Here is a 12,542-nt window from a genome sequence, read left to right as displayed (position 1 = left end):
GTGTGACATGCATACCCGTGTCCCCAGACTCTTGGTTTCATGTGCTAACACTCAGCCTTCTGTGTTTTAAATGCTAATGGAAGTCACTAAGAATGACCATTCTTCTCCACCAGGACTTCATTCATGGACATAGGAAATGCTCTTCCTATTGGTAGATATTGGCCTGGGCGGAGTCCTCCAGACACAATCTTTGTGTTTCTACATCAGCTAGTTCTACTCTATCTTAAACAGGATTCTTTCTCTAACACTGGAGCTTGCTTTCTTGGTGGTATTAAGGAATTTCTCTCCCTTGATCTTTTTTCTTCTTTCCCAGGCTTTTGCGTTCCTCAGTAAACCAATTCATTTTCACTGCTGGAACAGAGGGTGGGAAAATCCAGAGAGTTAGCCCCTAAGATACCAACATAAAATAGTGTCAAAGGCACCTCTTCCACCAAGTCAGATGCCCAGGCTCCAACCTGCTGATGTCAGGCCAGAGGCAGGTTGGGCAAGAACCTTCTTGTCTCTGAAATTCAGGTGGATTTCAGATCTAGACACCATAAGCCAAGACACTAATGGCTCCAGAATGAGGTACTCCATGGCAGACTTGGACTTCCTGACTGATGGAGGACCCCAGGATCATTTAGTCCTCATTCTTCAGATAAGGAGCCTGGGGCTCAGGAGGGGATGGGACTTCCTAAGGTCACACTGTAAGCTGGAGACTGGATTCCATGGCTTCTCTGATAGCTGAAAAGGTGGTGTGATAGAGAGTAGAGGGGAATGAGGTGGGTGACTTTAGACAGGGAACAGGAGAGGGGAAGGAAGTTTAAGCTGAGAACTAAGTGATAAGTATCTCGTTTACTTGGGTAGATTTAATCCCATTTTACAGAGGGGGAAACTGAGATAACTCAGCATGTTTTAGTAATTTGCTGAGGCCACATACAGGTAAGAGGCAGGACTGGGGTGCAATACCAGTGCTGTTACCTTTAGGCCAAGCCATTTAACAGATGGGAAGACTGAGGTCTAGAGAGTGGCTATACCCCTCTCTTCTGCCTTTTTCCCTCCCTCCAGGCAAATGAGGACTCAGAAGTTCATGCTCCGCCCCTCATCCTCTATCTAGGAATTGGCTGTAGGTGATCTTTAGGGATCGAAGTCATGACACTTCTCCCTGGGGCCTCTGCCTTTGCTGAAGGCCCCTTCCACATCTGTGTCTTTGCAGGAAGAAGCTGCCCTCTGAGGATGATGAGGCTGAAGAGCTCAAGGCGTTGTCACCAGCCGAGTCCCCAATGGTTGCCTGGTCCGACCCCACCACCCCGAAGGACACTGAGTGAGACCCCTCTGGGGTCTCAGAAAGTTGAAAGACTAGGGGGAGGCTGGGGGATGTGGGGGGGCTAGTGTGGATGCTTTTAGAACCTTCTATCACAAGGCAGACTTTGCCAGTGGCTTCCAAGCAGTAAGTCAGGATCGGTCTCCTGCCCAGCCTGCTTCTGGCTGGCCTAGGAGTCCTATAAAATCCAGTGGGCTCAGCCTCTGGGCCCAGCTGTGTCCACGGCCAGCAGCACTCAGAGAGGGAGGGATCTCTAGGCAGAGGTCCCCTTGTAAAGGAGAGGCTGAGGGGAGCTGCCAGCAGGGCTTATGCCGCTGAACTTCTGAAAGGTCAGTGGCGACAGGGAGGACCACCAGGATCTCCAGTGGGTTCTGCCCTGGGGAGTTTGTGAAAAAAGAAAAAAAAAAAAAAAAGATTCCCTGGCCCTGCCTGGCTGCACTGGATCAGAGCTGCAGACAGGGGGCCTGGGGAGTTCACATTTTCCAAACTCCCCAGGCGATGTGGTGCAGCTTGCCTGCAGAACAACGTTTAGAAACCACTATGATGACGGCTGGGCATGGTGGCTCATGCCTGTAATCCCAGCACTTTGGAAGGCTGAGGTGGGCGGATCACCTGATGTCAGGACTTTGAGACTAGCCTGCGACCAATATGGTGAAACCCTGTCTCTAATAAAAATACAAAAATTAGCCGGGTGTGGTGGCACATGCCTATAATCCCAGCTACTTGGGAGGCTGAGACAGGAGAATCAATTGAACCTGGGAGGTGGAGGTTGCAGTGAGCTGAGATCGCACCTCTGCACTCCAGCCTGGGTGACAAGAGCGATACTTCATCTCAAAAAAAAAAAAAAAAAAAAAAAGAGAGAAACCACTGTGATGGCATTGGGACCTGGGTCTCTGAGATCAAACTGTCCCCAGGGCTGGGCCAGTGGGAGGTTTCTTCCTGAAGGATCTGAGAAGCTCTGGTGGATGGCGAATACCCCGGCCCTGGGCTCTGCCTGGAATCCCCAATCACAGTCCTTGGCCATGACTCCTGGATGAGTCACAGGAGACAGTAGGCGTTTGTTCTTCCTTCCAGTCTTTTTTTCTATCCACAATTTCATGCAGTTTATGCTTAACAGAGCTGTGTAAAGTTAGAAAAGATAAGCAAGAAGAAGCTCCGATGCCACCCTCAGTCCAGTTGCCCACTGCAGCATGCAGTGGACTCACATTTTATGAGGTAGGGTGGGGGTAGGGTTAGGGTTTAATATCAGAAATGAAGGCAGAAATGAGGTATAATGAGAAAACCTATTCTTGAAAACTCTTAAGGAGGTCAACTTGGAGACCCATGTATTAGCTAGGCAGGCTAGGCTGCTGGACCTCAAATGGACCTCAAAGGCTGAGTGGCTTAAGGAACTGTATCATATACCATCGTCATCTCACTAGTTGCATGCATCAGGTCAGCAGAAGGTTCTGCTCCATGCAATAATTTAGGGACCCAGATGACAGTGCTCTGCCACTTTCTCCATGTGCCTTCTCATGTCCCACTGGTCACCACTAGAAAGGGAGAACTCCAGGTCTGTCTTCAGCAAGGAAGCCCCTAGTTGCATGTATTGTGTCTGAGAGCTCACATTCCAATAGCGAGAGCCTGGTACGTGGTCCCTGGCTGGGTGGCTGTATCCCAGTGAATGTGCACTACAGGAGAGAATGAGTGTAGGGGAGCAGCTCATGTCTCCGCCACACCTGTATGCCAGCTCTCATTAGGAGCCCCACACTTGGTCGGGCACGGTGGCTCACGCCTGTAATCCCAGCACTTTCAGAGGCCGAGGCAGGTGGATCACCTGAGGTCAGGAGTTTGAGACCAGGCTGGCCAACCTGGTGAAACCCCGTCTCTACTAAAACTACAAAAATTAGCCAGGCGTGGTGGCGTGCGCCTGTAATCCCAGCTACTCGGGAGGTTGAGGCAGGAGAATTGCTTGAACCCAGGAGGTGAATGTTGACTGAGCCGAGATCGTACCACTGCACTCCAGCTGGGCGACAAGAGTGAAACTTCATCTCAAAAAAAAAAAAAAAAAAAAAAAGAGCCCCACACTTGTTTTCTCCAGCCCGGCTTCCTCAGTTGAGCTCAAAAAGAGTAGTTGACTGCAGTTTCTGTGTCTTAATATATGAAAAAAAAAGATAAAAAAGATATTCAGCTCAGCAAGATGATCTCAGTGAGGCCACTCAGAGGAAAGAAAGCACATTCACAGGCCTGCTTCAACGCACCCAGGGCACATGCGCCACGCTAAGTTGAATGCTAGGCAGACTCATTCATTCTCTGTCTTTCTCTGTTTCTCTCTCTCTCTTGCTGACAGTGCAGAAACTTTAATTCCTGTAAGTTAAAGGGATATAGAATGTATCTGCACTGCTTTTTCCACCAGTTATATTCTAAGCCTAAAAAAGTAGGCCTGCTCCCTCTCTGTTCTGCCCCTGGACACATATCTCATGTGAACCCTGCACTGGGATGAACAGCCCAATTTTGCTGAACTCTAAACTGAGTTCCAAGAGTTTCCTCCTAAATTACAAGTGGAGTCATGCTTTTTCCAGAACTGCCCATCTGAATCAGAGCCTACGTGGTACATTTTCCTAAAGCTGGGCCAGAACACCTGGGCATTATTCCCGGACTGAATTTCCTTCTAGGAGATTACAGTGGGTCTGTAGTTTCTGATGTCAGAAGGAGACGGGGGCAGGACTTACCTCCTTCAGGCTCTGCCAGAAGGTGGGACAGAGACGCTGCACAGCTCTGGCCTGGGGGCGCACGGGTCCCTCCCGGCTCAGCCTGCTCAGCTTTGGGTGATGTTCCCACAGCGGCCAGGACCGTGCGGCCTCCGCGGCCAGCACAAATAGCACCATCATCAACGACCGGCTCCAGGAGCTGGTGAAGCTCTTCAAGGAGCGGACAGAGAAAGTGAAGGAGAAACTCATTGACCCTGACGTCACCTCTGATGAGGAGAGCCCCAAGCCCTGTGAGTCTGGAGCCGGAGGGGGCCTACCTGGCCGGGGATGGGGTGGGGCCTCCAAAGTCCCCTGTCAACTCATGGCAAGGGTAGCCCCAAGGAAATGGTTGAGGTCCATGAGAGAAGCCCAGATCCCTACTCTCTGGATTTGGGATCCATATGTACAGGTTGAGATATGTACCCAAGGGTGGGAAAAAGATCAAAGTTCTGACCAACAATTCACTTGCACTCGGCCCTCTCTCCCATGGGGCAAGTGCCTTCCTTGACCCTTCTGTCCCTTTCCTACTGGTAGGTGGGTGGTGCCACCCCAAAATGTATCTTATGATCTTACACTGAGATTGTGTGCATAGCCTGCTCTGGAACTAGGCAGTCCTATTTTTCAGAGATGTCAGTGCCTTGAAAGTTCTTATTGAGGCTACCCGAATTTTTCTTTTCTTTCAAGGTATCAGGAGGAAATAAGACACATGATCTCTTGTCAGGGAGATTTTTTAGATCTTTCCAGAGGAAGGTTGTATCTTGGAAATCATGGTGCCCACAACAGGCCATGCAGAGCCTGATGTCACAGTCTTGAAGTTGGAAAACATAGCCATATTGAACCTATAAGAGCCAATCCCTAGACCAAAAGTATCATCATAGATGCACAGGGAGGCTGTGATCCCATCTGGTCTCTGTTTTTAGAGATGAAGGAGTTGAGATTCCCTCTCAGCAACCTGGAGCAAAACTTTCTTGATTTTGTTAGGCCCTTCAGCATTCCAGCCATGGGTATTGGGAACACTGGATACAAAATGTCCCCATCCCATCAGAGGGAACAAAGGGGGTCTAAGCACAACACACAAGCAGACACCAAAACATCCAGCTAGTCCAGAAACAACTCGTTTGGGGCAGCTTCTGAGAAGCAGTTCCAGATTGTAGTTGGTAAGAATTTCTGGGTGGGCACCCAGGTTGCTGTTGCTGTTGATGAGGGAGTTGTGGAGTTCACTCCAGGAGAGCGCCTTGGGTTCTGCACACACAGCTTGCAGTAGCTTGTATAATGGTGCCAGGGTCCTCTCAGATCTGGATCCAGGGTCTGCAGTTGGGACCTTTCTCTCTTCATCCTCTACGTGGGCCTCAGGGTTGGTTCAGATGGTCACCAATGTCATCCCACAGCCCCAGCCAAGAAAGCCCCAGAGCCAGCTCCAGACACAAAGCCCGCTGAAGCCGAGCCAGTGGAAGAGGAGCACTATTGCGACATGCTCTGCTGCAAGTTCAAACGTCGCCCCTGGAAGAAGTACCAGTTTCCCCAGAGCATTGACCCGCTGACCAGTGAGTCCTGGGGAATGGGTGTTCCCACTGTGTAACATGAGAGGGCAGAAGAGTGGGAGCGGGATGGGGAGAGGGTCAGGGGATTCAAGAGGTGGGGTGGGAGGCCACAGACGACCTGGGTTCATGATCTTTTATACTTTTCCAAACCATTTCACAGTTTCTTGCCTGATTCTCCAAACAAACCCAGCCTGGCCGACATGATGAAACCCTGCCTCTATTAAAGAAACAAAAATTAGCTGGGTGTGGTGGTGCACACCTGTAATCCCAGCTACTCGAGAGGCTGAAGCAGGAGAATGATTTGAACCCAGGAGGTAGAGATTGCACTGAGCCAAGATCGCACCATTGCATTCCAACCTGGGTGACAGAGTGAGACTCTGTCTTAAAAACAACAACAACAAAAGTCCCTGGAATAGGAACATAAGATCACACCCATCTTACAGATGAGGAAACTAAGGCACAGAGAAGTCAGCCAGGGTAAAGATGCAACTAGTTAGTGCAGACCCAGGACTCCTGACTCTTGGCCGAGTCCTTTTCCACTCTGGTCATGCTGGCCTTTTCCTAGAGCTCCTGCTCTGAACAGAAAAAAGGCAGGAGTGTGAATTCCTCTTGCTTCCCTTTAAGCCCACTTCATATTCCTGAGAAATAACCCACTTCAAATGTGCATAGCACTTTAGAGTTTACAGAGGACTCCCTGCCTTTCTTATCTGACCTTCTCTTGTGATTTCTCAGAAGAGGGCAGGTGCCAGAGAGGGACTTTCTCAAGGTCACACATTTGGGGGGCAGGACTTCAACCCTGGTGTCCACTGGATTTCTCGAATAACCTGGTGGGCTGGGTACATTGGCTCACACCTGTAATCCCGGCACTGTGAGAGGCTGTAGTGAAAGAACTGCTTGAGCCCAGGAGCTCAAGGTCAGCCTGGGCAACATAGTGAGACCTCATCTCTACAAAAATAGTAAATAAATAAATAATAACCAGATGATCTGGAATACCCATCCATCTATCCATCCATCCATCCATCTATGCATTCACCTGTCTGTCCATCTATCTGTCCATCCTTCATGCACTATTTACTATTCTGTATTTATTGAGGCAGAAAATACATTTTGGGAAAAAATTAAAGAAGAATAAAAGCAAATGGGTTTTCTAGTTAGCTGCCTATTATCTTATAATACCAGCATATTCCCTCCTGAGAGTACTCTGATTTATTAGGGATTAGCAGTAATTTATTTTTAAAACAGATAGTTGTTTTTTTTTTTTAAAGTAGAGATGGGGATCTTGTTATGTTGTCCAGGCTGGTCTTAAACTCCTGGGCTTAAGCAATCCTCCCACCTAGGCCTCCCAAAGTGCTGGGATTACAGGCATGAGCTACTGTGCCTGGCTCCTAAAGCAGAGAGTTGTGTGTGTGTGTGTATATATATATATATATATATATATATATATATATATATACACACACACACACACACACTCTTACAAAAGTGCCACATGTAGTAGTTGAAGGAAAGTGTAGAAATGTAGAAAGAACAAAACCCCACCTGATCCAATTGGTGAAGAGCCTTGCCTGGCTGATGTTCTAGCATCCCCGTCCATCTTCCCCACAGACCTGATGTATGTCTTATGGCTGTTCTTCGTGGTGATGGCCTGGAATTGGAACTGTTGGCTGATTCCCGTGCGCTGGGCCTTCCCCTACCAGACCCCGGACAACATCCACCTCTGGCTGCTGATGGATTACCTATGCGACCTCATCTACTTCCTGGACATCACCATGTTCCAGACACGCCTGCAGTTTGTCAGAGGCGGGGACATCATTGTGAGTCACAGGCAGGTGGTGTTGGGGTGACTGGGGGCAGACCGCTCAGCCAGAGCCTTCAGGGCACTGACCCCTGATGCTGTCATAGATGACAAAATAAGTGAATAAGGAAATCTCAAGAATGGCTGCTGTGCTTGTTCAATAGCATGGTTGTTTATTTTGCATGCCTTTGATACGTTCAAATTATGCACATCAGATATTGCTCATAGGTGAAATAGTTCCTGGACCACTTGACAGAATCAAAGATACAGAAGTGGTCCAGGGAATGGTCTTTAGTGAAGATGTACCTGGTTTGAATCCCACCTCCACTACAGCTAGCTGAATCGCCTCTGTTTCCTCATCTGTAGAATGGGGCTAGTAACAGCTTCCACCTCCCAGTGTTGCCATGAGGATTGGTAGAAACGATGCATGCAGGGCGCTCAGCACAGGTATCCACTGGCAATTGACTTCTCCCAGGGGTCCTGCAAAGAACACACTGATGTTCTCCTACTTGGGCCAGTTTGAGACCCTGTCCTCTGGTCCAGCCCCGTGCACCACCCCTGCCTTACCAGGGAGGAAACTGAGGCCCTGACTGTGACCTCTCAGGAACAGGAGACACAGTCCCTGTCTCCCAGTGTGGGTCACTTTCCAAAATTCCACCCCGGCAGTGCCTGTTTTGCTGTGTGCAGACGAGCTCAGGTTTTGCCTCTAAACAATTTTCCTTGGAGAGATTTAAAGAGAGTAAAGTAAAAAGTAAAGAGATTTCCTTGGAGAACCTCTTTTCTGGCCTGATCAGAGTGGTTACCAATTCCTTAGTAAACAGATGTGCAAATGGTCCAGGTAAGACCAATGGGCAGAGAGAATAAGCTTAATGTCCTCGCTTTCCACCCAAGAAATCAGGATCTAGCTGGGTGACCAGAACAAATCCTTCCTCCCTGGGGGCTGGGCCTCTCCACCCATAAAACTCAAGGCTTTCACCAAGGCTCAGATGGTCCTTGGGCTATTATGCTCATTTGAGGGTGGGATTCCTGGGGAAGTTTCAAAATTGCTCCCCACAGGGTCAGAGATTAAGCTGTAAGGTCATTTCACCCTCATTATTCCCTTTCTTTCAGACGGACAAAAAGGACATGCGAAATAATTACCTGAAGTCTCACCGCTTCAAGGTGTGTGCCGGGCGTGCATGTTTTAGCGCCTGCGGGGTTTTAGAAGGGGGTGCCTCAGTGGGCCCTGGGTGCCTGGGGGGCTCATGAGATGTGGTTTCTGTCACACGGAGGGATGCTTGTCCCTGTGGGAGTGTACTCCAAGCCACAAACCCCAGGAGACCAGCACAGGCTGGGTGGCCCCCAGAAGCTACCTTTCTTTTTTCTCTTTTCTTTTTTTTGAGACAAGGTCTAACTCTGTCTCCCAGGCTGGAGTTCAATGGTGTGATCTCGGCTCACGGCAACCTCTGCCTCCTGGTTCAAGTGCTCCTCCTGCCTCAGCCTCCCTAGTAGCTGGGATTACAGGTGTGCATCACCACACCCAGCTGATTTTTGTATTTTTAGAAGAGACAGGGTTTCACCATGTTGGGCAGTCTGGTCTTGAACTCCTGATGTCAAGTGATCTGCCCACCTCGGCCTCCCAAAGTGCTGGGATTACAGGCATAAGCCACCGTGCCTAGCCAGAAGCCACCTTTCAGTGTGTCTGTACCACTCCTGCCCCTACTGTATGACACAGCAGCCACTATTGGGGATAATGAAGCTGCCCTCGGTGCTGGCAACATGGGCTTTGAAGCCAAACAAGGGCTTGTTGGTGGGACACCTTCTGCCCTCTAGTTTTAAGCTCTCTTGGGGCATTCTGACCTCACTTTTCCATGGAAGGGAGAGACTCTGCCTCTCACCCCCCTCACCCCCAACCCTGGGGTCATCTGTTTTACCCCTGTGGTATCCCATTGGGATTTCAGATGGACCTGCTCAGCCTCCTGCCCTTGGATTTTCTCTATTTGAAAGTCGGTGTGAACCCCCTCCTCCGCCTGCCCCGCTGTTTAAAGGTAGGACTGCTGGGCCCACCACCCCAGGCCTTTAGCTCATCCCTGCTCTGCACCGACACTGGCATCTTTGTGTCTGCCCCCAGCAGCACTGGGGAGGGGAGCGTCCTCGAGGGAAGGCCTGAGGGGAGATGCATTTATTCCATGTGTGTCTTAGTGGAAAGTTCATTACAATTTGCTAGTGCTTCTGTGGTGCTGCATGTTAGGTAGTATTACTGCCAGCATTTTACAAATGAAGGACTGGGGCACAGAGAGGTTAACTAATTTGCCCAGAGTCACATAGCCAGGAGGGAGTGGAGCCTGGATATGAATGCAGGTCATCTGTCTCCACTGTTTATGCTCTCAGTGATTATAGAGACTCTCAAGAGGGGATCTTCTGCTTTATGATGGTCTCTGTCTAAAAGATGGGGACACTGGTGCTTGCAGAGGCTAGGGGACTTGCCCTAGGTCGCAGGAGCAAGGAAGTGCCAGGGATGGATTTGAATGCACAGCCAGACACCCGTTTCATCATTGGCCAGGCCTCAGTGTCATTCCAGCGTTCCTTCTGCCACTCACTGGGCAGAGCCAAAGTCTCCAGGATGGTCTGGCTGCCACAGCTGGCCATGGTCCTGTCATGTGACCAGGGTGGATAGCCACTCAGAACATTCAGGATCCCCCAGATGGATTTTGCTGGCCAACCAATCACATTCATCTCTCTCCTGAAATGATGCCTGGTGCCTTTCTCTGAAAACAATACTGAGGGAATTTACAAAGAAATGCAAATGCAGTAACATGAACAACCCAGAGAAACAGGGCAGAGAAAACTAGGGGGCGTGCAAGTGCCTTGATGAGAAGAAAGCACACCTATGTGGAATCAAGCATGGAAGCTGCCTCTGAGCTTCCTGGCTGCCAAGAGGAAGGGGGAAAGTGGAATTGGCACCATTCTTATTTGACACATGCCAGCTTCCCAGAGGCTGCAGCGGTTGCTTTAGAGCCAAACATCAGAGTGAGGAAGGTTGGGTCCACAGGCCAAGTTTCACCCCAGACACAGAGGTGAGATCCATACCTTGGTTCACGTGGTGGCCCCAGTGAGGGGGCAAAACTCACAGGCCTAACATTGAACACCGTTCAGTGGACAAAACTCTTTGAGTGAGCCATCCAAGCCCCCGTTCTTTCTGCCTCCAGTTTAAACTATGGCTGGAATTAGAATGAACACATGGATGGTAACTGGAATATCCCTTAGAGAATCTTCATAAATACTGTTTTCAAATATCAAAAAATAAATCCAAAGATCTAGAGGTGGTATAGCATAAGGAGAGAGCTTGCAGCTCTGAGTCTGGCCTGGGTTGGAATGCTGACTCTCTCACATACCAGCTGTGTGCTTTGGACAAGTTACTGGACTTCCCTGAGCACCAATTTCTGTCAAAGGAGAATGATAATACATGCTTCATATGTAAATAAGGAATAAGGTAATGTATATAAATGTATGTGCTGGCTGGGTGTGGCGGCTCATGCTTGTAATACCAGCACTTTAGGAGGCTGAGGCAGGAGGATCACTTGAGCCTAGAAATGTGAGACCAACCTGGGTAACACAGTGAGACCCTGTCTCTACAAAAAATTTAAAAATTGCCCAAGAGTGCTGATGTGTGCCTGTAGTCCCAGCTACTTAGGAGGCTGAGGCTGAAAAATCGCTTGAGCCCAGAAGTTCGAGGCTGCAGTTATCTATGATTGCACCACTGCACTCCAGCCTGAGTGACAGAGTGAGACTCTGTCTCTGAAAAAACAACAAAAAAAAGGCATATGCCAGTCATATAATAGGTGCTCAATAAAGAAAAGTAGTTATTAATATACTTTTATTCTTATAAATAAACCTTTGAAGGATATAAGAGTGGGGTATTAGGGATGCTGTCTGTTTATTAAATTGTTTTCTTTATAAGAAATATTAAAAACAGCAGCTTTAACCTGGATGCATGTACCCCTAAAAGTCTCATGATAGGGTTCAGAGGGTCCGGGAGTCCCCTGAAATTATATGCAAATTGTGAGAACAAGATTACATGTCATTTCCAAGGGAAGACGGGCTATGACTTTCTTCAGATTCCTAAATGGAGTTTCTGGCCCCTACCCGTCAAGGGGCTGAGGACTTCTGATTTTGAATGCTCACCATCCTGTTCCCTCCCGGGGGCTTTGGGAAGAGCCCTGAGTCCCGGCACCCATGGGCGTGGGAGCAGCATGCTACCTACGGCCGGTGGGCTGCTCTCACGCCCTCCTCTCCCTCCAGTACATGGCCTTCTTCGAGTTTAACAGCCGCCTGGAATCCATCCTCAGCAAAGCCTACGTGTACAGGTGAGACTCCCCCTGCATGTGCATGCATGCACACACACACGACACTCACAAACACACAACACACACAATACACACACAACAGAGATGACACACATACAACACACACGACACACACGACACACACAACACACACATACATGCACACACAACATACAACATACACACACCCAACACACAATGCACACACACAACACACAACACATACATACATGCACAACACACACAACACACACAAACACAAACACACACAACACACAACACATGCAGTGCACACACAACACACAATGCACACATGACACGAATGACACACACAACACACACACACACACACACACACAACACAGGAAGTTTGCACCTAGAACAGACAGCAAGACATTGTCTACCCCCACTGACCTCCAGGCCCCGTCTCCACTGGAAGCCAGGCATCTTCCTGGTCCCGCCTCCTCTTTCCCAGAGAAATGTTTGTTATTTAGAGAACCAGGAATATCCGATGCCCCTCATTGTGATGAGGGTGCACATCGGCTGGCATGAGGGGCTTACCAGCATTGCAGCGAACCGGGCCTCATTTTGGCCTCAGCTCAGGGAACTGGAGCCCCCAGCCACCTCTAATAGAATGGGCACAGGTGTAAGGTGGCGGTGGCTGTTTCACAGATGTCTGAGCATGAGGTGCAAGACCAGCCAGGCTGTGCTAGGGAGCAAGGCTCCTGTCCACATCTCTCCTGGGGCGACATGGCCCCATCTTCAACTCAACTCCTCTGCACTCATCAGTCCCTCCCTGCTCCTCCCCGCACACACATTTCCCCTCTGGCCCCTCCATCCCCCAGTGCA

The 12,542-nt window shown here is 49.4% G+C and overlaps 1 protein-coding gene across 1 annotated transcript in view; it reads left to right on the top strand.

Moving 5' to 3' along the window:
* The window catches only part of CNGB1 (cyclic nucleotide gated channel subunit beta 1), a 95,410-nt gene that overhangs the window by 52,046 nt on the left and 30,822 nt on the right, over window positions 1-12,542 (top strand). The window contains exons 20-26 of the mRNA XM_054455090.2: window positions 1,196-1,303; window positions 4,126-4,283; window positions 5,421-5,576; window positions 7,179-7,387; window positions 8,479-8,529; window positions 9,309-9,395; window positions 11,650-11,714. Coding sequence (XP_054311065.2) covers window positions 1,196-1,303; window positions 4,126-4,283; window positions 5,421-5,576; window positions 7,179-7,387; window positions 8,479-8,529; window positions 9,309-9,395; window positions 11,650-11,714 — 834 coding nt within the window. The remainder of the gene's footprint in view (window positions 1-1,195; window positions 1,304-4,125; window positions 4,284-5,420; window positions 5,577-7,178; window positions 7,388-8,478; window positions 8,530-9,308; window positions 9,396-11,649; window positions 11,715-12,542) is intronic.

The sequence above is a fragment of the Pongo pygmaeus genome, chromosome 18 (genome assembly GCF_028885625.2).
Source record: "Pongo pygmaeus isolate AG05252 chromosome 18, NHGRI_mPonPyg2-v2.0_pri, whole genome shotgun sequence".
Taxonomy (NCBI): domain Eukaryota; kingdom Metazoa; phylum Chordata; class Mammalia; order Primates; family Hominidae; genus Pongo; species Pongo pygmaeus.
Note: the sequence above shows the minus strand (reverse complement) of the source record. Positions and strands in the feature narration are given on the sequence as shown.